Source organism: Mirounga angustirostris, unplaced genomic scaffold, assembly GCF_029215605.1.
Source record: "Mirounga angustirostris isolate CCGP_5_RB_7025 unplaced genomic scaffold, mMirAng1.0.hap1 SCAF_3, whole genome shotgun sequence".
In the NCBI taxonomy this organism is placed as follows: domain Eukaryota; kingdom Metazoa; phylum Chordata; class Mammalia; order Carnivora; family Phocidae; genus Mirounga; species Mirounga angustirostris.
In genome coordinates this window covers 55,650,990-55,677,412 of record NW_026991711.1, presented here as the reverse complement: position 1 = coordinate 55,677,412, position 26,423 = coordinate 55,650,990, and the positions used below count along the sequence as shown (strand labels likewise).

At 35.3% G+C, this 26,423-nt stretch overlaps 1 protein-coding gene across 10 annotated transcripts in view; it reads left to right on the top strand.

The window, feature by feature from the left end:
- The window catches only part of ZC3H13 (zinc finger CCCH-type containing 13), a 90,266-nt gene that overhangs the window by 41,468 nt on the left and 22,375 nt on the right, over positions 1–26,423 (top strand). For all 10 annotated transcript variants that reach the window (XM_054506326.2, XM_054506328.2, XM_054506327.2 and 7 more), the window contains 2 exons: positions 16,138–16,448; positions 19,053–19,517. In XM_054506326.2, the coding sequence (XP_054362301.2) occupies positions 16,138–16,448; positions 19,053–19,517 (776 nt within the window). The remainder of the gene's footprint in view (positions 1–16,137; positions 16,449–19,052; positions 19,518–26,423) is intronic.

The following is a 26,423-nucleotide window of genomic DNA, read 5'->3' as shown; positions in this document are numbered from 1 at the left end:
TTTTTGCATGTAGATAACCATTTTTCCCAGCAGTCTTTTTAGAAAAGACTGTCTTTTCCCCATTGAGTGGTCTTGGCACCCTTGTTGAAGATCATATGGCCATATGTGCAAGGATTTATTTCTGGACCCTCTATAGTACTCCACTGGTCTGTTTGTCTTTATGCCAGTACCACACTGTTTTGATTACTTAGCTTTCTTATACGTTTTAAAATGAGGAAGTGTGAGTTCTCTCACTTTGTTCTTCTATATGAAAATTATTTTGGCTTATTTACATGTCCCTTGGAATTTTGTATCAATTTTTGGATGAATTTTTGTATTCCTACAAAAAAATGCCATGGGATTTCAATGGCGACTGTGTTGAATCTGTAGGTCCATCTCAGTAGTATGGACATCCTAACAGTATTAATATTAAGTCTTCTAACCATGAGCATGGAATGTCTTTCCATTTATATGTGTTTTCTTTAATTTCTTCCAGTGATATTTTGTAGTTCTCAGTGTACAAGTTTTTGAACTCCTTGGTTAAGTTTATTCCTAAGTGTTATATTCTTTTTTTATGTCACTGTAACCGGAATTGTTTTCATAGTATCTTTTTCAGATTGTTCATTGTTAGCCTAGAGAAACAACTAATTTTTGTGTGTTGATTTTTGTGTCCTGCAATTTGGCTGAATTTATTCTAACAGTGTGTGTGTGTGTGTGTGTGTGTGTGTGTTGGGGGAGTGTGCATGCGCGCTCACATGCATGCATGTAACCTGTAGGGTTTTCTGTATGTAAGATCCTGCCATCTTTGAATGGAGATAATTTTACTTCTTCCTTTGCAATTTGAATGTCTTTCATTTCTTTTTCTTGCCTGTTTGCTCTGGCTAGAGCTTCAATACCATGTTGAATAGAAGAGATCAAAGCAGGCATCCTTACTTTGTTCCTATCTTAGAAGTTTTTAGTCTTTCACCATTTGAGTATGATGTTTGCTTTGGACTTTTCATAAGTTGCTTTGTTATGTTGAGATAGTATCTTTCTATTCTTAGTTTGTTGAGTGTTTTTACCATGAAAAAGTGTTAAATTTTGTCAAATGTTTTTTCTGCATTTATTGAGATGATCATGTGACTTTCTTAATTCTTGAACCATTCTTGCATTTTAGGAATTAATCCCACTTTGTCATGGTGTGTAATCCTTTTAATGTGTCATTCAATTTGATTTGCTTGTACTTTGTTGAGAATTTTTACATCAGTATTCATCAGGAATATTTGTCTAGTTTTCTTGTAGTGTTTTTGTCTGGCTTTGCTATCAGGGCCTCATAGAATAAGCTTGGAAATATTCCCTCCTCTTTAGTATTTTTGGAAGAATTCCAGAGGATTTGTGTTAATTCCTTCAAATGTTTGATAGAAATCTCCAGTGAAACCATGTGGTCCTAGGGTTTTCTCTTTTGGGAAATTTTAGATTACTGATTTAATCTCCTTACTCATTATTGGTCTGTACATATTAATTGTTTCTTTAATGAGTCAGTCTAGGTAGGTTGTAGGCCTAGGAATTTATCCATTATTTCTAGGTTATTCAGTTTGTTGATATACAGTGTTTCGTAGTATTCTCTTACAATCCTTTTTATCTCTGGCATCAGTTGTATTGACCCACTTACCTGATTTTAGTTATTTGAATCTTCTTTTTTTCGTCATCTAGCTAAGGATTTGTCAATTTTGTTACCTTTTCAAAAATCCAACTTAGTTTGGCTGATTATTTCTTTTTTTTTTTTTTTTTTTTTTAAAGATTTTATTTATTTGAGACAGAATGAGAGAGAGAGCACATGAGAGGGGGGAGGGTCAGAGGGAGAAGCAGACTCCCTGCAGGGCAGGGAGCCCGATGCAGGACTCGATCCCGGGACTCCAGGATCATGACCTGAGCCGAAGGCAGTCACTTAACCAACTGAGCCACCCAGGCACCCTTGGCTGATTATTTCTGTTGGTTTTCTGTTCTCTGTTTTGATCTCTGCTCTAATCTTTATTATTTCCTTCTACTAGCTTTGGATTTTGTTTGTTCTTTTTGCAGTTTTTTGAGGTGTCAAATTAGGTTGTTGATTTGAGATCTTATTTTTAATGTACACATTTATAGCTATAAAATTATTTTTAGCACTGCTTTCTCTGCATCTCATAAGTTTTGGTATGTTGCATTTTCATTTTCATTTGTTTCGAGGTATTTTCTAATTTCCCTGTGGCGTCTTCTTTGACTCATTAAGAGTGTGTTGTTTAGTTTCCATATATTTGAGGATTAAATGACATAATGCTTAAAAAATAAGCAAAGTACTCAATAAATATTTATTTTCCTACTTTAATAATAAATTGCAGTATAATAATATTTAAAAATGCCTTTCTGTTTACAGGTTTTCACTTGTGCAAATTGAGTTCTGATTTTCTCCATTGTGATCAGAAAAGATACTTTGTATGATTTCAGTCTTCTTGAATTTGTTAAGACTTGCTTCATGGCCTGAAATGTGGTCTGTCCTGGGGGATATTCCATGTGAGAAGGATGCATATTCTACAATGGTTGGGTGGAGTGTTCTTTATATAAAGTCTGTTAGGTCCATTTGATCTGTAGTGTTGTTCAAATCCTCTGTTTTCGTTACTGTTTTTCTTTCAGTTAATCAACATTAACTTTTTGGTATAAATGGAATTATATAAAAGAGCCAGCTAGTGAAAGAGTTGAAACCCTTCTGAAAATCTGTTCATTTTAAAATTAACATTGTTTCAAAATTTAAAGTTAAGTAACTGCATTAACTAATTTAGTTTCTTTGTATTTTAATTCTCATAGCCAGTTTTTCCTCTATTCTAACAGTAGTACTTCTTGAAGATCTATTTTCAAAACTGGCAAATTATAAATTCTTGATTTTTAAAATTCATTTATTTAGTGCTACTTAAGAGCAAAAATTTTTTTAAAAAATTAACTTGATAATATTTTTGTGGTTCACAAGATTTATGAAATGCGTACAGATTTAATAGGGATGCTTTTCCCCTATCCATTTTTAAAAATTGGTTTTCAGATTTATCCTTTCATGAAATTAATATTTCCTCAAGAAAAAATATAACTCTTTAGAGGGTTCTCAAAGAAAATGCACAAGCCTTGAAGTTAATACAAATAGGAACTTGTATCTTGGCTCTGCCAATTACATGATGTGAGACCCTGAATAAGTTCTTTGTTTTCTCTGAGCTTCTATTTCTTCAACTGTAAAGTATGCATGATACCTCCTCATAAGGTAGAGGTGAGGATTAAATGAGTAATGCTTTAAAAAATAAGCAGAGTATTTAATAAATATACTCTGTCTTCCTACTTTAATGATAAATTACAGTGTAGTGATATTTAAAAATGTCTTTCCATTTGCAGGTTTTCACTTAAACTACACAGGTAATAGGATGTAGCCATAAAGATATTCTTTTTTTTTTTCTAACTGATACTTATGCAATATCAGATTTAGAATCAGCTGTTAGTAATAAGGACTCAATGTGGGGGGCTTACGTACATAAAGCAATAGTTCCCAAACTTTGCTGCACCTTTGGATCTGCCTGAGAGTCTTTGAAAAATTTTAAAACCTGATTTCAATCCCCAGATATTCTTATTTAATTAGTATGAGGAGCAGCCTTGGTGTCCAGATTTTTAAAAGCTCATTGGATGATTCTAATGTTCATCAAAGTTTAGGAACCATAAATTGGGATTTACTGTCTCATATAAAGAAGCTCAGAGGGAGGCAGTCCAGGACCTATACACTGTTCGTTCCACAGTCATTGGTGATCCAGGTACTGTCTGTCTGCCTTATACATGCTTTTTTTTTTTTTTTTAAGGATTTTATATTTTTATTTGAGAGAGGAAGCGGGGGAGCACTTGCACAAACAGGGGGAGCAGCAGAGAGAGAGGGAGCAGACTCCCCACTGAGCAGAGAGCCAAACAGGATCCCAGGATCCTGGGATCATGACCTGAGCTAAAGGCAGACACTTAACCGACTGAGCCACCCAGGCACCCCCATGCTTCCTTTTTCAGGATTATCCCATGGTTTAAGATGACTGCTGATGGCTTAAGACATTCCATCCATATTCCAGGCAGCAGAAAAATTATGAAGGGAAGAAAGCCTTAATTTTCCTGGAAGTAGGCCAGAATTTAGTCACATGGCTACATCTAGCTCTGAGGGTATCTTAAGAAATGTAATCCTTTAAAAGAAAGAAAGAGAGAGAGAGAAGAAAGAAGGAAGGGAGAGAGGGAGGGAGGGAGAAAGGGGAGGAAAGGAAAGGAATGTAACCCTTTAGCTGAGCATGTAACTGACCCAAATAAAATTGGGTTTACTAAAGAGCAAGGAGAGAATGTGTGTGGGATAGCTCATTGCAGTCTAAATGCCATTTCTGTTCATGTTATTAAGTAACAACATGTTATTAGAATGAAAGCAATGTTACCTGCCACTTTATCTGGAAAGCCTTGTGAACTGGTATTTGTAATATTATTCAGGATAAATTACCTACCCAGTAAGCAGTTAAAATAGCTTAATTAAAAGTTCAACAAAACCAGTCTTTGTCCAAAAATAGATTCTGATGATAAGCTTTGTCCTTTCTTTGTCTTGATAAGAGATCATCTTGTCTTAATCAGTTTTTTTCTCTCCCCCTCTGGTGACTTGACTTAGAAGAACCAGAATGATTCTGTGAACCATTTCTAGGACCTAGGAACGTTGTGCCTTATTAGAGCAATAACAGAATGGTTAAGTGGAGCACCCACAATTCTTGAACATATTTTCCTAAAATATATTCTGTATTTTATTCAATCTAATAGGTATGTTTTTGAAAATGACATGTATATCAGATATAAATTATGTTAAATGTTCTTACTAATTTACATTTTAAGGAATCTTTATTCTTTAACGGTTCTTGGTATTTTCATTTTGTTATTTTGACCCAGAAATCTCTGAAAGGTAGGTGATTCTTAACATATGTCCCTGGATACTTCACCATTGAAATAGTTACATGTTTTGTATTATGAGGAATTGAGTATTATATAGGTTGATTTTTCATTTTCCAGTGTTTCTTCCTAGCTGTCTCTACCAGGAACAACAAGGTACGGTTAGGACTTAACCTGTTACTTAGTATATAGAAAAATCTGAACTTGGTTTATTTTGTTTACCTAAGAAAGTAAAGCAGCAGAACTAGGAGTACTGAAGAACTGCATGGGTACCTGACTTGATGTGGAGTTCTGAAGCCATATTTGACACAGTTGAAAAAGGGGCATTTTGATTTAGGAGGAGTTAATTTAATTTTGAGGGGGGTTTTTAGAGGTGGATCTCTTATTTTAATATATCCCCATTACTTTGAAGGAGAACTTATTAATTCTAAAACCAAATACTGTATTAAGAATCGTCATCATGCTTTCAGATTGGTGGGGTATATAATTAAATGTTAGTATCTAGATTCTTTTTGGAGAATATTGCCCTTTAAAATTAATTTAGATGTTATAATGGGCTTACTCAGAATAATTTGGTTATTAGGATATGTTGTGCTAAGGTAAAAATATGCTAATTCATTTATTCAGTTATTGGGTGTAGGGTAGGCATCGTTCTAAAAGCTGGTGATAAGGCAGTGAACAAAAATGTTCTCAGAAGCTTCGTTACTATAGGTAGAAGTAATATAGTAATCACGTGTATGGAAAATAATATTTCTCTGAATATGGATTTTCTTTTTTTTTCCCCCCAAGTAAAACTTACAAGACCTGTTGGATGTAGGGGATTGCTTACGTTTCTGAAGGATGGTTCCCTATTTAGTTATACAAGAGTATGCATATGTGTAGGACAGATGATGCAACAAAACCATATGATCCTATGGCTTAAGTCCCTCTCCCTATCTTCTGTGTCTCAATTTCATAATTTTCTAGATCAGGGGCTCCTTACCTGAGATCCGTTGGTAGATTTCAGGGGATCTGCAAATTTCTTGATTTGTGGGTAAAATTTTGCCTGTGTGTGTTTTGGTGAGAGGGAAAGTACCTTCCCTCCCAGAAAAAGTCATGATTTTCCCCCTCTATCTGCCACTCATCCAGCATTGAGAATTTGAGTACCTCCCACCCCCCACCTTCATTGGCCTCATCAACTTTGTTAAGTATATGCTCTGTTCCCAGAATATTTGTTAATTTAATAGCACTAAGTTCTGTCATGTTTTGAAGTGAATCAGTGTCTTCCCATTTGGCTGGGTAGACTTTACTGAGCTATGATTTATTTATGCAACATTGATCAAAACCTGAATACTACTTGTTTATCCAAGAAAAAAAAAAGCCTTATGGATTTTATTACTCTGCTTTTAGTTTTCTAAAAAACAATTTCCCATTACATTTTTGTAAACTTTTCATGACTTGTTCTGTACAGAAAATAGTAAAATCTTGATTACTGATTACCTGGAACTCAACTAAATCATTTTTATTCTATAATTTGTTTTAGAACAGGTATAATTCACAGGAAAATTAATTCAAATTAGGTATTTAGTCAGAAAATCACTTGTGAAGGGAATATTTTGTGTCAGTGTTCCTAACCTGTTACATCTAGATAATCCTGAAGTGGATATTTGCAGTGGTATTTCAGTGGACCTGTAATATCTTCTTCATTAGTGAAAATCCATATTCTGTATGCTTTGTTGAATTAGGAAAGTGAACCAAATTACTAGTGTACTTTAAGAACAGAGGCTTAAACAAACACAAGCTTTTTGGATAGTAGTTAACCAAAGGAGTTAGCTAGCAATTGTGTATAGCTCATTCTGCTGGACATTTGGTTAGATATGGTTTTATTGATGGATGGTAATATGTTTTAATCAAAATACTAGGATGCAGAATTTTGTGGTTAAATGAGAAGATAATATTGAGAGCATAGCTAATCACTTTTTAAACAAAAACACTTCATTATAATTACCTGAATATAGAAATCTACTTACTTCTTAATAGTACAAATGCCTGCATGATGAGTCTTACCCAGCTTTGAGAGACAGATGTGATCATTCAAAATTTGTTGGCTTTGACTTCAATTTACGAGAATAAGCAAATCATCATCAAAGTGACAGTCTTATATCCTTTCAGTGATTGCACACATTTATCAATTAAATCAGAATGTTTCAGACCTTTGGCAAGGAATATTATTTATTGGATTTATTCAGTATTTCCATTCATGTACAAGTACCATGGTCTGGATTGGCAAATCTCACCCTATGGCCAGGAGCCACAGGGCAAGGAAGAATCCATTTGTGCACCAAGCATTTTCTATAGACTGAATTATGGTTTCTGGAGTAAATGTGTACTAATGTTGCTGGACTGTATGTAGAGGATGGAAAAATGTTACATTAACGTTATTATGGAACATTACACACATAAAAATACAATAGTATAATGATCCTTTTATATCCATCTTGTTTCATGCATACCCCTATACACCTCCCCTCCTCCAGTTATTTTGAAGCATATCCCAGACATCTTAACTATTTCACCCATATATATTTTAGAATATATCTCCAGGTGAGAAATACACTTAAAAATACGTATCACCACACCAGTATCACACCTAAAAGGAAAAAAAGAGAATAGTATAACTTTAAAATAATAAATTTTAAAAGTATTGATGATTTTAATACCTTTTATAACATTTTCATAATTAATGGGTATTAACACAAATAATATCAAATAATATAATGAAGGATATGCAAACTTTTTAATATTAAAATGGGACCTTTGTGTTCAGGCTGGAAATTGCTTATCTAAGGCATTAATGTTTTTTTCTGCATTTAATCAAGCCCTGTGTATAGGCCTAACAAGTGTTTTCGTGTGAATGCTGATTTAGGCTACCATCCCCCATCCACCTCCCCTCCAGCAACCCTCAGTTTGTTTCCTATGATTAAGAGTCTCTTACAGTTTGTCTCCCTCTCTCGTTTCATCTTATTTTTTCCTCTCTTCCCCTATGATCTTCTGTTTTGTTTCTTAAATTCCACATATCAGTGAGATCATATGATAATTATCTTTCTCTGATTGACTTACTTCACTAAGCATACTATCCTGTAGTTCCATCCATGTCGTTGCAAATGGCAAGACTTCATTTTTTTGATGGCTGAGTAATAGTCCAGTAACACACACACACACACACCACATCTTCTTTATCCATTCATCTGTTGATGGATATCTATACTCTTTCCATAGTTTGGCCATTGTGGACATTGCTGCTATAAACACTGGGGTGCAGGCACCCCTTCGGATCACTACGTTTGTATCTTTGGGGTAAATACCTAGTAGTGCAATTGCTAGGCCATAGGATAGCTCTATTTTCAACTTTTTGAGGAACCTCCATACTGTTTTCCAGAGTGGCTGCACCAGCTTGCATTCCCACCAATAGTGTAGGAGGGTTCCCCTTTCTCCGCATCCTCGCCAACATCTATCTTTTCCTGACTTGTTAATTTTAGTGATTCCGACTGGTGTGAGGTGGTATCTCATTGTGGTTTTAATTTGTATTTCCCTGATGCCCAGTGATGTGGAGCACTTTTTCATGTGTCTTTGGCCATTTCTTTGTCTTCTTTGGAGAAATGTCTGTTCATTTCTTCTACCCATTTCTTGATTGGATTATTTGTTCTTTGGATGTTGAGTTTGATTAAGTTCTTTATAGATTTTGGATACTAGCCCTTTATCTAATATGTCATTTGCAAATATCTTCTCCCATTCCTTTGGTTGTCTTTTGGTTTTGTTGACTGTTTGCTTTGCTGTGCAAAAGCCTTTTATCTTGATGAAGTCCCAGTAGTTAATTTTTTGCCTTTGTTTTCCCTTGCCTTTGGAGACATGTCTAGAAAGAAGTTGCTGTGGCCAAGGTCAAAGAGATTGCTGCCTGTGTTCTCCTTTAGGATTTTGATGGATTCCTGTCTCACATTTGAGGTCTTTCATCCATTTTGAGTCTATTTTTGTGTATGGTGTAAATAAATGGTCCAGTTTCATTCTTCTGCACGTGGCTATCCAGTTTTCCCAACACCATTTGTTGAAGAGACTGTCTTTTCTCCATTGGATATTCTTTCCTGCTTTGTCGAAGATTGGTTGACCATAGAGTTGAGGGTCCATTTCTGGGCTCTCTATTCTGTTCCATTGATCGATGTGTCTGTTTTTGTGCCAGTACCATACAGTCTTAATGATTACAGCTTTGTAATAGAGCTTGAAGTCCGGAATTGTGATGCCACCAGCTTTGCTTTTCTTTTTCAATATTCCTCTGGCTATTTGGGGTCTTTTCTGGTTCCATACAAATTTTAGAATTATTTTTTCCTGCTCTGTGAAAAAAGTTGATGGTATTTTGATAGGGATTGCTTTGAATGTGTGGATTGCTCTAGGTAGCACTGACATCTTCACAATATTTGTTCTTCCAATCCATGAGCATGGAACGTTTTTCCATTTCTTTGTGTCTTCCTCAATTTCTTTCATGAGTATTTTATAGTTTTCTGAGTACAGATTCTTTGCCTCTTTGGTTAGATTTATTCCTAGGTATCTTATGGTTTGGTGTGCAATTGTAAATGGGATCGACGCCTTCATTTCTTTTTCTTCTGTCTTGTTGTTGGTGTATAGGAATGCCACTGATTTGTGTGCATTGATTTTATATCCTGCCACTTTACTGAATTCCTGTATGAGTTCTAGCAGTTTTGGGGTGGAGTCTTTTGGGTTTTCCACATAAAGTATCATATCATCTGTAGAGTGAGAGTTTGACTTCTTCTTTGCTGATTCGGATGCCTTTTATTTCTTTTTGTTGTCTGATCGCTGAGGCTAGGACTTCTAGTACTGTGTTGAATAGCAGTGGTGATAGTGGGCATCCCTGCCGTGTTCCTGACCTTAGGGGAAAAGCTCTCCATTTTTCCCCATTGAGAATGATATTGGCCGTGGGCTTTTCATAGATGGCTTTTATGATACTGAGGTATGTTCCCTCTATCCCTACATTGTGAAGAGTTTTAATCGAGAAAGGGTGCTGTACTTTGTCAAATGCTTTTTCTGCATCTATTGAGAGGATCGTATGGTTCTTGTTCTTTCTTTTATTAATGTATTTTATCACATTGATTGATTTGCAGATGTTGAACCAACCTTGCAGCCCAGGAATAAACCCCACTTGGTCATGGCGAATAATCCTTTTAATGTACTGTTGGATCCTATTGGCTAGTATTTTGGTGAGAATTTTTGCATCCGTGTTCATCAGGGATATTGGTCTGTAATTCTCCTTTTTGGTGGGGTCTTTGTCTGGTTTTGGGATCAAGGTAATGCTGGCCTCATAAATGAGTTTGGAAGTTTTCCTTCCATTTCTATTTTTTGGAACAGTTTCAGAAGAATAGGTATTAATTCTTCTTTAAATGTTTGGTAGAATTCCCCTGGGAAGCCATCTGGCCCTGGGCTCTTGTTTGTTGGGAGATTTTTGATGACTGCTTCAGTTTCCTTAGTGGTTATAGGTCTGTTCAGGTTTTCTATTTCTTCCTGGTTCAGTTTTGGTGGTTTATACATCTCTAGGAATGCATCCATTTCTTCCAGATTATCTACTTCACTGGCATAGAGTTGCTCATAATATGTTCTTGTAATTGTTTGTATTTCTTTGGTGTTGGTTGTGACCTCTCCTCTTTCATTCATGATTTTATTTATTTGGGTCATTTCTCTTTTTGATAAGTCTGGCTAGGGGTTTATCAACCATATCAATTCTTTCAAAGAACCAGCTCCTAGTTTCATTGATCTGTTCTACTGTTCTTTTGGCTTGTATTTCATTGGTTTCTGCTCTGATCTTTATTTCTCATCTTCTGCTGGGTTTAGGCTATATTTGCTGTTCTTTCTCCAGCTCCTTTAGGTGTAGGGTTAGGTTGTGTATTCGAGACCTTGTTTCTTGAGAAAGGCTTGTATTGCTATATACTTTCCTCTTAGGACCGCCTTTGCTGCATCCCAAAGATTTTGAATAGTTGTGTTTTCATTTTCATTTGTTTCCATGAATTTTTTAAATTCTTCTTTAATTTCCTGGTTGACCCATTCATTCTTTAGTCGGATGCTCTTTAGTCTCCATGTATTTGGGATCTTTCTGACTTTCTTCTTGTGATTGAGTTCTAGTTTCAAAGCATTGTGGTCCAAAAATATGCAGGGAATGATCCCAGTCTTTTGGTACTGGTTGAGACCTGATTTGTGACCTAGGATATGATCTATTCTGGAGAATGTTCCATGGGCACTAGAGAAGAATGTTATTCTGTTGCTTTGGGATGGAATGTTCTGAATATATCTGTAAAGTCCATTTGGTCCAGTGTGTCATTTAAAGCCTTTATTTCCTTGTTGATCTTTTGCTTAGATGATCTGTCCATTTCAGTGAGGGGGGAGTGTAAAAGTCCCTTACTAATACTGTATTGTTCTCGATGTGTTTCTTTGATTTTGTTATTAAGTGGCTTATATAATTGGCTGCTCCCATGTTAGGGGGATAGATATTTACAATTGTTAGATCTTTCTTGTTGGATAGACCCTTTAAGTAGGATATAGTGTCCTCATCTCTTATTATAGTCTTTGGTTTAAAATCTAATTTGTCTGATATAAGGATTGCCACCCCAGCTTTCTTTTGATGTCCATTAGTATGGTAAATGGTTTTCCACCCCCTCACTTTCAATCTGGAGGTGTCTTTGGGTCTAAAATGAGTCTCTTGCAGGCAGCATATCAATGGGTCTTGTTTTTTTTTTATCTAGTCTGATACCCCATGTCTTTTGATTGGGGCATTTAGCCCATTTACATTCAGGGTAACTATTGAAAGATACGAATTTAGTGCCATTGTATTGTCTGTAAGGTGACTGTTACTGTATATTGTCTCTATTCCTTTCTGGCCTATGTTACTTTTAGGCTCTCTCTTTGCTTAGGGGACCTCTTTCAGTATTTCTTATAGGGCTGGTTTCGTGTCTGCAAATTCTTTTAGTTTTTGTTTGTCCTGGGAGCTTTTTATCTCTCCTTTCTTTTCAGTGACAGCCTAGCTGGATATAGTATTCTTGGCTGCATATTTTTCTCATTTAGTGCTGTGAATATATCCTGCCAGTCCTTTCTGGCCTGCCAGGTCTCTGTGGATAGGTCTGCTGCCAGACTAATGTTTCTACCATTGTAGGTTACAGACCTCTTGTCCCGAGCTGCTTTCAGGATTTTCTCTTTGTCTCTGAGACTTGTAAGTTTTACTGTTAGATGTCGGAGTGTTGACCTATTTTTGTTGATTTTTGAGAGGGGTTCTCTGTGCCTCCTGGATTTTGATGCCTGTTTCCTTCCCCAAATTAGGGAAGTTCTCTGCTATAATTTGCTCCAATATACCTTCTGCCCCTTTCTCTCTTTCTTCTTCCTCTGGGTTCCCAATTTTTCTAAGATTGTTTCATCTTATGGTATCACCTATCTCTCGAATTCTGCCCTCGTGATCCAGTAGTTATCTCTCTTTTTCTTAGCTTCTTTATTCTCCATCATTTGGTCTTCTCTATCACTAATTCTCTCTTCTCCCTCATTTATCCTAGCAGTTAGAGCCTCCATTTTTGATTGAACCTCATTAATAGCCTTTTTGATTTAGACTTGGTTAGATTTTAGTTCTCTTATTTCTCCAGAAAGGGATTCTCTAGTATCTTCCATGCCTTTTTCAAGCCCAGCTAGAATCTTTATAATTGTCATTCTGAACTCTAGTTCTGACATCTTACTAATGTCCGTATTGATTAGGTCCCTGGCAGTCGGTACTGCCTCTCATTCTTTTTTTTGAGGTGAGTTTTTCCATCTTGTCATTTTGTCCAGAGGAGACTAGATGAATGAGAGAACAAAATGCTAAAAGGGTAACAGTGACCCCAGAAAAATACACACCAAACAAATCAGAAGACACCTTCCAGAAAGTGGTCTCTTTTCTGTTCAGAGAGTTGCTGCTATTCTTTTCTTCAATCCCCTGTTGAGTTTGTAGGTGTTCAGAATGGTTTGATACCTATCTAGCTGAATTCCTGGAACCAGACAAAATTTAGGTGTCCTACTCCTCTGCCATCTTGCTCCTCCTCCTTCTGTATGATGATTTTAAAGGGTGAGTTATAAATGTTAGTTACATTATGAAGGCATATTTTCGTATTTGAGAAATAGAAACCATTTACTGAAAGAAAAATTGGTATTAGTAATTTTAAGAAAGTCTAGAGTAAGCATACAGGTTTGTAGGTGAAATTAATGTATCTTGAATGAGAGTTTTTCTTTTTAAACTTTTTAACATTTCACATGTTTTCCCCAAATGAAATATGCCCTGAATATTCTCATCCCACATTTTGTCCTCTAATTATAGCAGCATTAAAAAACTTTTGATTAGAATCAAGTCAGGCTAAAGATTGGCTTTCCCTGTGCTATAAATCACAGTGCTCTTGCTGACAGTACACAGATTTCTTCTTTAAGGTATTGAGCTTCTCTTCGTGCAATAATAAACTCTTTTCTTTATTTGAGTGTCAAATGTCACCTTTTTTTTCTCCTCAGACAAGAAACCAGCCAATTCTGAAGCCTAAGAATAATCTAAAATTACTGCTATTCTAACTAGAAATGTATTTTAATATACCTCTGCAATAGTCTAAAAGCCAAAGTACTAATAATTTTGGTCCGATTTCAAGACAGTTTTATTTTCTACCTTTCCTATGTGTAGAATAAACATAGGCCCAGGTCCAGTTATGCTGACATCCATAATTTGATGCATCTTGTTTTGGTAACAGATCCTCTCTTTTCACTATTCTTTAGTCATCAGACTTATAAAAGAATAATAACAGGAAAATAAAGATGCCAACTTGGGCTGCTATTACACAATATCATAGACTGGAGTGGCTTAAACAACATTCATTTCTCACAGCTATAGAGGCTGGAAAGTCCAAGGTCAGGGTTCCAGCAGATTTGGTTCCTGGTTCATAAACAGTTGTCTCCTCACTGTGTCCTCACATGGAGGGAGACAGTGAGCTCTGGTTTCTTCCTTTTCTTGTAAGGATACTAATCTCATGGGAGCCCCACCACAGGACCTCATCGAAGCCAATTACCCCCAAACGCCTCCACCTTCAAATACTGTGACATTGAGGGTTTGTATAAATTTGGGGGGACACATTCAGTCCATAACAGATGCTTTTAAATTAAACCAAGTTTTCTTAGTTTCTTTTTTTTTCTTGAAGGATGGGTAAGAAGAAAAATACTGAAACCATAACTTGACAGTGCATTGGTCCTCTGACCTTCATTTGATAGGTTGATTATCCTAAGCTTGAACTGAAGTTTTTTACTACATGCTATCAACACCAAATTTGAATAGAGTTGTGATTGGACTGTATTGTGTTTTTTAAAGATAGTATTATGAACTATTTTATTTTTTAAGTTCTGTGAACCAATCACCAAAGGGTATTGTAGACTTTCTTGAAACAATTTTTAGTATGCAAAATAAATGAAACTAACCAAAATGTCAGTTCAGTGGAGAGTCACATTTTTTATTTTATCACTTTAGAGATTTCCAAATTGACCAGAACTTGATGAAATTGCAGCTGGAATGTACCAAACAATAATCATTCTAATTCTCAATCTTGCAGTATTTTTCTGTTCAGTAAGATGCATTTGAATGACCATTGATCATAGCTGGTTTTCCAAATTTGGGTAAGACCCTATGAGCATTTCTGCTCATACCTGTAAGTAAATACATTTCTATTAATAATCAGTTAAATTATAGTGGCTTATGGCTTATTTTTTTATGAGAAGGAAATAATTTTTATGAAAAGTATGAAGGTTTAGTGGAATTACTGATAACTAGAATGTTTAGGTGAATGTGATGTTCTAATTAGCTGACTTTTTTTAGGTGTTTTTGTTTATTTGCTAAAATCCTTGTTCTGCAAAATTCTTTTCAATATATTGGAATCACTTCCGTGAATCAGTAACATATATTTTATGTATTTGGAGCTTTTATTGGTAAAAGATCTACTGAGGCATCATTTATAAACAACATAGTTCAGACCAGCAGTTCTCAACAAGGGGTGATTTTTGCCTTCCTGGGGACATTAGGCAATGTCTGGAGTAATTTTTTATTGTTATGAACAAGGGTGAGAAGGAGCATGGTACTGGCTTCTGGTAGGTAGAAGCTGGGGATGCTGCTAAACATCCAATGATGTACAGGACAGCCCCCCACTACAGTTACTGAATACAAACTGTCAGGACCGCCAAGATTGAGAAACCCTGGTTTAGGATTAATAATAATTTTGCCACCATTGCAGATATTAAAAAATATTTATCATAGGCACTGAAGGTAATTCTAACATACTTTGACTAGGCCTCCAGAATGTTTTTGAACAAACATCTAGTCTTCAGAATGAGGAATATGATACTAACCCAGGTATGTGGTATCTGGAATGTTATTTTTTAAACCTTAGTCCTATTTCTTTCCAGTTAATGCAAAAGTGTGTGTGTATTGCACACACACATTTTGCATACTCAGTGTAAACCAGGGCCCAGGATTTAACAAATTGTAGGTGCTTTGTGGGGTTGTAAGTTGTTTCTCTGGCAGCAGTGAAAGAAGGTGATTTGAAGGCAGTAGAAGAAGCCTTCCTTAAACCAAGACTCATAAAGTTAATCTGTGCTGGCCGAGAGTGAAAGCCAGTTATTTAAGATAAAGACAGTATAGACAGTATGTCCCTTCCTTAACCGTAGCATTCTTTCCCCATCCTAAATCTCAACCCAGGCAGTGCAGACTTCAGGTTTGGCATAGCTGATGATGACTTTTCCCTTTCCCCACAGCCTTGAATTACAGGCATTCTCACAGCCACTTTCTGTCTAGATCTTACAGTATGTTTTCTCTTTAGCCTCGTGTGGTTTCCTGCCTCTTAAGTACCTATTCGCACTGTCAGAGATTATCTCTGATAAGATTGAATTCCATACTTAAGTGAGGGTAATATTCTCTCTATTTGTGCTCAGGGAGAGTGCTCCTTGGACCGAAAGCCTAGAAGCAAGGCAGTGCATATCTCATCTAGAACTGTGACCTCAGGCTCACTTAAAATCAATCAGATCTTTAAAAATTAACTTCTTATCATACAGCATTGTGAATTGATATTTATCCTGGAATTATGATTCACACTTTCAGCTTTAACTTTAGCATTCAGTTTTTTTTACTGTTGCTTTTCTTTGCAGGTCTACTTCCCCAGTAGGACAGCATCATTCTCCTATATCTTCTAGACATCATTCATCTTCCTCACAATCAGGATCATCTATTCAAAGACATTCTCCTTCTCCTCGTCGAAAAAGAACTCCTTCACCATCTTATCAGAGGACAATAACTCCACCTTTACGACGCTCTGCTTCTCCTTATCCTTCACATTCTCTGTCTTCTCCTCAGAGAAAGCAAAGTCCCCCAAGACATCGCTCTCCAATGCGAGAAAAAGGGAGGCATGACCATGAACGAACTTCACAATCTCATGATCGGCGTCATGAAAGAAGGGAAGGTATGCACTGTACTTTATCTTGATTTTTTTAGAATTCTTTAAGTATTTTCTTTATTAAAGAACTGGACATTCAGATTTATTGTTATAATAAGGGAAAGAAGAAAACTGTGTTGTATTAAGTCTTCTGGAACAGAGTAGAGTTCTTGAGGGCAATAAGAGGTGCTTTTATAATGACACAGGAACATAAACTATCAAGTGTACATAAGTGGGCATTTTTATGTATACTGAGGTAGTGCTTTCTTCAGTTAAGATGTTTCACTTGAGTACTCTGAAGTTCTAGAAATTTTTGGCTATCTGACTCTTGAAGCATCCCTCTAATTGCTTAGTTGATTCTTTAAAAAAAAAAAAAAAGAAAGAAATGAAGGAAAGAAAAGCAGCAAACCAGGGGACAAAGTTTGAAAGCATCAGACATGTTTTGATAAAGAGGTAAGGGCTGGGGGAACATTCAGAAGGTCGGTGTAAACCAAGTGATCAGTTTTCTAGGGGTAACTCAAGAAAGAAGTAAGCAATGCAGTTTTCCTTTCAAGATCCCTGATAATTAAGTTAACTTTGGATTTGCTACTCCTTGTTCAAGCTGAGATGCTGTTATCATCTGGCAATATAGTCTTAATAGCTCTCATCTCTTTCTGTACTCCTTATCCAAGCTTCTTGTCCTTATATATTTAAGTTTTTTCCCTAGCTTCTGAGTTGGTGTTTAAACATAATGAGTACTCAGGAAATACTTGCTTACTTACAACATTTCTCTTTAATGTGCATTTTAAAATAAACCTCTCTGAGAGTATAGTACAGCAGTCTCCTGTGAAACGTGTTGAATTTAGTTCTCTTCCTATCAACAGTGTAATAATTAATCAAGTTCTTTTATTCAAGAAAATGATGAATGCCCAGGTAGGGACCAGAGAGAGCATCTGTTGTATAGAAATATTTCTTGTGTACATCATTTTGGAACCAGAAGAGCGCAGCAGTATTTATGGAACATTGGTAAGATAGGAAAATTCTCTTAGCACCTTTCTATTAATTTTAAAAAATATTTAACTAGAGTTAACCGGGAATATAGTGTACATTTAATGACTACTTATTGAATGAAAACTCTTTAGTGTGTTTGATGTCTGTTTTGAAATAATAATGAGGGGAAATAGTATGCGGTTGAGTCTTATAAGAATTTTTGTGTGTGTGCTGAGTGGCCTATGTTACAGGAAGAATCCATTTAATAATAAACCATATGTGTTTAGTTTCTTTGTAAAGATGTTTCTTTAACCTTCCATATAAGAGATGTAGCAGGTGTTTGTTCCTCTATTTAGATGTCATCTTCTGAAATAAGAATAATTTTAGTGGAAGAATGGGGAGGTAGGTAAAGAACAAAATATAGTAACTAGATTTGAAAAGACAGATGGAATCCTGAAAAGGATCTGGTACTGAGTGAACATATTTTTAGGCACAGTTGGCATTGGAGGAGGACTAGAAGTCACAGATGTGCACAGAAAAGGATGGAAACCTATCAAATCCTTGCCTACTGCTTCTGTTCTTAAAGGGCATTTGTGGATATAAGCATATGGACAATATAATTGACAGGAGAGATGAGTTATTAATGTGAAAATCTAGGGGGTCTTGTGGATACTAGGTGTTTGGGTGCTTGAGAAAGTCTGTAGACCTAGCCACCTGGGACAAAGAGAAAAGAAGGTAAATTTACAATAGGCCTACGGCTGCTATAATTGCCAAAATAGCCTCAGATATTGAGGCAGTTCCAGGGGGTCAGAGCAACACATAAAGGAATCTGATTTAAAAACAAGGCAGTGTTTGTTTTCCGAGGTTCTCTTGTTAGTCCTTTGACTTCAATGCTGTAATCAATTTATGCCTGTTCTAGGCATATCTAAAGAATAGTTAATATTCTTTGCAAATTCCATTAGGTACGCAGTTATCTAAGCCATTTAGGCTCTTGGCCCCTTATTTCTTCATTTAGACAGTGACAAGGTTGAATTAAATAATCAGTGAGTTTCATTCAGCTTTTTAAAAACTGAAGTTCTTTTCTTATTTTTCTATGAAGTGTTAGAAAATGCTTTAAGGAGAGAAAACTTCAGAGACAGGAGTGATTCCAGTAAACAGTTCAAGAAAAGAGAGGGTGAATAACAATATCTCTTTGCCAGCCAGCTTACTAACTGTAGGCCACTCGTAAGTGCTTTAAGTACATTTGAGGTGGTCATGGGTGGTCTAGTTTGGCCTAATACTTGGTAGAGATGGCTAAAGTCACTGTGTACCTCTGGGTCTACAAGTAGTTTCTAAAAAATAAGCCATCAGTGATATGAGATCAATTTATTTGTTTCAGTTGTTTAAGATAAGTATGGGTAAGTTGGGGCATGGGAAGATCCTAATCACAGTTTATCTAATCAAGAACATAGTTATCCAAGTGTTAATAAAATTACCTTTGGAATTGTAGCTTATGTATGGTTTTAATTTTCTTATTTGCCCATGTTTTCTTTTTTTGTTTTCTGCAAAGAACGTGAATTACCATTTTTAAAAAAATTTTTAAGCTCTATATTTACATGTGTTGTCTAGTTCTTCAAAATTTTGTGAAAGGAGTTCTAGTTGATTTCTAAACTTGCATTACAGAGACCAGAAGCAAAAGGGATAGAGAAAAGGACACAAGAGAAGAACGAGAGTATGAACAAGATCAGAGCTCTTCTAGAGACCACAGAGATGACCGAGAGCCTCGAGATGGTCGGGATCGAAGAGATACCAGAGATACTAGAGACCGACGGGAACTAAGGGACTCCAGAGACATTCGGGACTCCAGGGAGATGAGAGATTATAGCAGAGATAACAAAGAGAGCCGTGATCCCAGAGATTCTCGGTCTGCTCGTGATACCCACGACTACAGGGACCGTGAAAGTCGAGATTCTCATCGAAAGGAGGATACCTATCAAGAAGAATCCCGAAGTTATGGCAGAAACCATTTGAGAGAAGAAAGTTCTCGTACTGAAATAAGGAATGATGCCAGAAATGAGTCTCGAAGTGAAATTAGGAATGACCGGATGGGCAGAAGTAGGGGGAGAGGTCCAGAATTACCTGAAAAGGGTAAGGTTTTTGACTTGTCAGTGAACTGTATCTTGTATGCTTATATAGAAATTATTAAATCTTTTAAGGTTTCTTTTCTAAATATATTCTTTTTTACATTCATTATCATTTTATCAAAGTAATTTTCAATTAATTAAATTTTGGCCTTCCCTATAAATTCCAAATAGGAATTGTTAAATTCCTAGGATTTAGGAATTGGCTAAAGTAGCAAAGATAAATGGGTCCTGATTAAGATCCCCTGGTAAATTATATCCAGTCATGCCTACCCTCTTGATTAGTGTGGAACACTAAGAAAATTCCTGTCAGGCAAAAAAGTGGAGTCAAAAGGAAATAATTTCTACTGAACAGGTACATATATGATAGAATGATTATTAAAGTGGAATTAAAATGGTGGGCTTTCAAAATTGGTGGTATCAGAAATGACTGTGTATTCCTTAGTATACTTGTGCTTGCTTCAAACCACTTCAGATGATTGCACATCGGAATCTTGAGCCATTTTTCTTCTTCCCTTAAAAAGCATTTACCAACACCCAGTAACTACCTACCTAAATGTCTTTGTCTCCAAACTGCTTGGACTGAATTAATTTTGACCTCTGTTCCTCTCTCCTCTTTTCTCCCCTCCCCTAAAATACTGCTGCAGATTTCTGAACATACATTATTTCTATTGGTCTTTTGGTATATCTTTGTCAATATTATAGCTTCATATTAAGCTGAAGGCCCCTTACCTTCTCTTTCATAGTTGTCTTGGCTTTTCTTGGCCCTTTGCTTTTTCATACACATTTTTTAAATGAGTTTTTTTTTTTTTAATTTCATGAAAAACTTGGATTTTTATTTCAAATGCATTAAATTTATGAATTTATAACTTTTTCTGTTAAGGTCTTATACATATTTTATTCCTGGGTATGCAACATTTTTGGTGCTCGTCAGTGGTACTTAAAAAATTTTTTTCTCTCTCTCTTTTTTTTTTTTTTTAAAGATTTTATTTATTTATTTGAGACAGAGAGAATGAGAGACAGAGAGCATGAGAGGGAGGAGGGTCAGAGGGAGAAGCAGACTCCCTGCCGAGCAGGGAGCCCGATGCGGTACTCGATCCCGGGACTCCAGGATCATGACCTGAGCCGAAGGCAGTCGCTTAACCAACTGAGCCACCCAGGCGCCCCTCTCTTTTTTTAATAATGCATTTACATGGTTCAAAATTTCAAAAGTACAAAAGAATATATTGTGAAAAGCCTTGACTCTATCCCTGACCTCATTCATTTTTTTGCCAATTTTGTCTGTATCCTTCCCAGAAATATTCTACACAAGCAGATTTGTATGTCTACTGATATCCCCATCTGGTTTTACAAATGTAATTTTTTTTTAAACTGTATATTACTCTACACCTTGCTGCTTTCACTGAAAAAAGACCTTAGAGATCATTACATATCAGTCAGCTTGATAAACAGCTATCCTCTTCTTAATGGTGCACATTGTCCATTGTAGGAATTACTAAAGTTTTAAGTTTTTACTAAATTCCAGTTAACATACAGTGTAATCTTAGTTTCAGTTGTACAATATAGTGATTCAGCATGTCCATACAATACCCATTGCTCATCACAAGTGCCCTCTTTAATCCCCAACATCTACTTAACCCATTCCCCACCCACCTTCCCTCTGGTAACCTTCAGTTTGTTTTCTGTAGGTAAGAGTCTGTTTCTTGCTTTGCCTTTTTTCTCTCTCTCTCTTTCTTTTTTTAACTTTATTTGTTTGTTTTGTTTCTTAAATTCCATATAAGAGTGGAAATCTACATTGTCTTTCTCTGACTTATTTTGCTTAGCATAATACTCTTAGCTCTATCCATGTCGTTGCAAATGGCAAGATTTCATTCTTTTTTATGGCTAATATTCCATTGTGTATATATACACCACATTTTCTTTACCCATTCATCAGTCATTGGACACTTGGGCTATTGACATAATTTGGCTATTGTACATAGTGCTGCTACAAATATCAGGATGCATGTATCCCTTCAAATTAGTATTTTTGTATTCTTTGGGTTAAATACCTAGTAGTGCAATTACTGGATTGTAGGGTAGTTCTGTTTTTAATTTTTTGAGGAACCTCCGTACTGTTCTCTGGAGTGGCTACACCAGTTTGCATTCCCACCACAACAGTGCAGGAGGGTTCCCCTTTCTCCATATCCTCACCAACACCTATTGTTTCTTGTAATTGTAGCCATTCTGACAGGTGTGAAGTGATAACTCATTGTAGTTTTGATTTTGTATTTCCCTGATGATGAGTGATGTTGAGCATCTTTTCATGTGTCTGTTGGCCATCTGTATGTCTTCTTTGGAGAAATGTCTGTTCATGTCTTCTGCCCATTTTATAGTTAGATTATTTGTTTTGCAGTCCCTATCAAAATACCAACACCTTTTTGCACAGAGCTAGAACAAACAACTTAAAGTTAATACAGTAGTTCTTCCTTATCTGCAGGGGATGTGTTCCAGGATGTTGGGTGGATGCCTAAAGCCTCAGATAATACTGAACTCTCTATATACTGGGTCTTTTCCTGTACATACACAACTATGATAAAGTTTAATTTATAAATTAAGCATAGTAAGAAATTAACAGTAACTAATAATAAAATAAAACAATGATAACAGTATACCACAATGAAAATTATGTGAATGTGGTCTTTCTCAAAATATCTTATTGTGTTGTACTCATCCTTCTTATGATGAAGTGAGATGATAAAATGCCTACGTAATGAGATGAAGCAAAGTGCATGATGTAGGCATTGCGACGTAACATCAGGCTACCGTTGACCTTCTGATGATATGTCAGAAGGACGATCATCTGCTTCTGAACCGCAGTTGACCGTGGGTAACTGAAATCACAGAAAGTGAAGCCACGGATGGGGAGACTACTATAAATCGTATATTGGTAGATGTGTAGGTATTCCAGTCTTTGTTTTTGAACAGTGCTTCTGTGAATAACTGTGTGTCACTAAATAATATCTTTTTAAAGTATTTTATTTTCTACCACTTATTGTTGGTGTATGGAAATGATAATTGATATTTGTATATTAATCTTACATTGTTATGTTTCTCTGTTTTTGTAGGAGATCTAATTAGATTATCTCAAACATTTATGTCTGGGAACAGATTTGGCTCTTCTTTTCTGATTATTATTTATTTACTATCGATAACCTGCTGATCATCTTTCAATATAGTGTTGAATATAAGTAGTATAATGGGCTTCTTTGCTCCATTTCAGATTTTAAAGTGTTACTGTTGGCATTTTACCATTAAGCATGTTGTTTGTAGATTTTTACCAGATGTTTTTTATTGTTACAGATGTCCCCTAATTTCCCCAACTTAGCTAACTTCTATCATGACCATTTTTTCTGTATCTTGAGAAGGTCATAGTTGGTCTCTTTAACCTTTTATTTATATATTTCTTTAAAATTTAGAACTATCCTGGCATTTCAAAGATAAAGGGAATTTTTTCATTTTTTTAAAGTTCTAGATTAGGTTAAAATTTGATGTTGAATTAAACATCTGTGTTTTCAATTGAGATTACACATAATTAGTGGAATGATGGTAAATATTTAACAACAGACTCTTCAGAAAAAGTCCTGACTTTTAGCTTTTGCCAATTTTATGGTATAAATACTCTTGCCGTAGCAGATTTTGAGCTACTGACATGGAAGAGATGTACACAATTGGCTCTTTCAAGCCAGCGTGAACTGGTTCTAGCATGCCACAGCATAATTCATTTTTTGTGTTTTTCTTGTTTGGTTTGGGGATCAAAGTTATACTAGACATAGAAAATGTGTTAGGTAGTGTTGCTTCTTTTTTTCTCTAGAACAATTTATATATGATTAGTTATCTGTTCTTTGACAATTTAACAACATTTGTCTGTTAAACATTGTTTCCTATTTTTCTGATGGTTATGGTTTTTACTACCAATTGAGTTTCTCTTAAGAGTTCTAGATTTAGATTATTGTAATAGTTGTAGTTTGGTTTTTTTCTTAAAGCAGTATAATAAGTTATATTTTTCCAGGAAATTTGTTTTCAAATTTTTGATACAAAGATGTCCCAAAATTTGTTTTTTTAAATCTCTTTTATATCTGTAATTATATTCCCTTATTTTTCTTGCTCAGTCTTGCCAGAGATTTGTCTGTTTTGAGTCTTTTCAAACAACTAATCTTTGGTTTATATTCTTTTATATCTCTTTTGTTCTATTAATTCTACTCTTAGGTTTTACTTTGTTATGAAATGTGTGGTAATTGTATTAGTAACCATTCTAAACACTTTGTAAGTTTTAATATGATTTCTTCCTTGACTCATGAATTAGGTAGAAATAGGATTTTAAATTTCCAATCATAACTTTTTAAAATAAATCCCCTTCCTTAATTTTAATTGTTGTCAGAGAATATTTTAAAGTCGACTCTTTGGCATTTTGTATTTGTTAAGACTTAGCTGTGGCTCAGAAATTTATATAATGTTCTGTGTGTGCTTTTAATTGTTGGATGCAAAGGGTGTCTCAGATCAAGCTTGTTAACTATGGTTTCAAATCTATAATTATTTTTAGTCTGCTTTTTCTAACATTACAGAGAAGTGAGTGAAATCTTCCACTGTCATTGTGAATTTGTCGATTTCATGTAATTTGATCAATTTTCGCTTTGGCTGTTTTAAGACTTTGCTGTTAGGTGTACATAAGGCAAATTATTTCTTTTATCATTGCAGAATGACCCTCTTTATCCCTAATAGTGCTTTTTGTCTTGAAGGCTATTTTACTAACATTTCTTTTGGTTAATATTTGATAAGTATCTTTTTTCATCCTTTTAGCCTTGCTGTATCTTTTTGTTTTAAATGTGACTCTAAACAGCATAGGTTAGACATATGTTGAATCTTCTTATTGTATCTTCTTTGATTCTTAACTTTCGGATTTTTCATCTCTCTATCTTTTGTTTCCTGGGTCATATCCTCAGACATACCTTTTTTTTTTTTTTTAACTAATTATCTCTTAGCAGCATCTAAGCTGTTACTTAACTTATTCATTCCTAGATGTTATATGTAGCTCATTTCTAGTTTCTAAAAAATGTTTTAAATTTCTTCCTTGTGGTCTTTAATTATACTGATATTTTGACTATTAAAATACATTGCAACAGTATTTAGAATTGTTCTCTAATTCTTTGAAGGCTCAAAGCCTATTATGTATAATGTGTGTGTATGTGAGTGTGTGTGTGTAGCTCTGCATTTTTTTAAACCACTTTATTGAGATATGATTGACATACCAAAAGCTGCACATACAGCTTCTATACATTTAATGTATTCAACATGATGAGCTTGGAGATAAGTATATGCTCATGAATCCATCACTAGTATCTATGCCATTAACATATCCATCGCCTGCAAAAGTTTCCTCTTGCTCTCTCTTTACTATTTTATATGTGCATGATGAGAACGCTTAACATAACATCTACCCTCTTAGCAAAATTTTTGACTTTCCAATACAGTATTAACTGTAGGCACTGTGCTGTACTGTAGAGCTCTAAGTCTTTTTCATCTTATACAGCTAAAACTTTGTACCCTTTGACTAATACCTCTGTTTCCTTCTACCTCCAGCCCTTGGCAGTTAACCATTCTACTCTCTATTTCTAAGAGTTTGACTGTTTTAGATTCCACATATAAGTGGTATCATGTACTGTTTGTCTTTCTGTGTATGACTTATCTCACTCAGCATAATGTCCTCCAGTTTCATCTATGTTGTCTCAAATGGCAGGATTTCCTTTTTTTTTTTTAAGGGTGAATAATATTCCATTATATGTATATACCACATTTTCTTTATCCATTTGTCTATCAGAGGGTATTTAGGTTGCTTCTGTGTCATGGCTATTGTAAATAATGCTGCATTTCCTTTTTTTTTTTTTTAAGGGTGAATAATATTCCATTATATGTATATACCACATTTTCTTTATCCATTTGTCTATCAGAGGGTATTTAGGTTGCTTCTGTGTCATGGCTATTGTAAATAATGCTGCAGTGAACGTGAGGTATCTCTTCCAGAGCCTGATTTCAATTCCTTTGGATATATACCCAGAAGTGGGATTACTGGATCATACATGGGTCTATTTTTTCATTTTTTTGAGGAACCTCTGTACTGTTTTCCTGTAGTGGCTGTGTAGCTTTGCATTACCATTACCACATTCAAGATATTCAGTTGTGTATCACAGGACTCCCTGTATTACCCCTTTATAGCCACACTCAAATCCCCTCTCTTGTCCCTAACCCCTGGCAACCACTAATATGTCCTCCATCTTATAATTGTTATTTCACAAATGTTACATAATGGAATCATGCTATGTATATATCCTGTTGAGATTGGCTTTTTCACTCAGCATAATTTCCTTGAGGTTCATCCAAATTGTTACATGTATTAATAGTTTGTTCCTTGTAGTATTCCATGGTCTGGGGATACCACAGTTTAACCATTCACCATTGAAAGACATTTGGGTACTTCCCAGGTTTTGGCTTTTATACTATGAACATTCATTTCCAACATTTTTAAATGAAGATTTTCAGGCACCACTTAATGTCAACAAAATACCTTGGTTCTGTATTGGAATGTTTTTGCTATAAATTGTAATCAAAGCAGTAATATGTATCAACTTTTTTATTTTCATATTTCTGTGAATTAGATATGAACAGATAGTTTTCATTTTTTATTTTGTTGGGTTTTGGGTTAACCAAAATGAACCTTCTTGCTTTATGATTCCATTAAGACTTTTTTTATCGATAGAAAAAACTGGGACTTGGCTTACCTAAGCCCATCATTAGACAACTTGGGTGTTTTGATTCAACATTTAATATTCTTTTCAGTAATGATTACCATACTTTGAAACACTAACACACCTTCTTT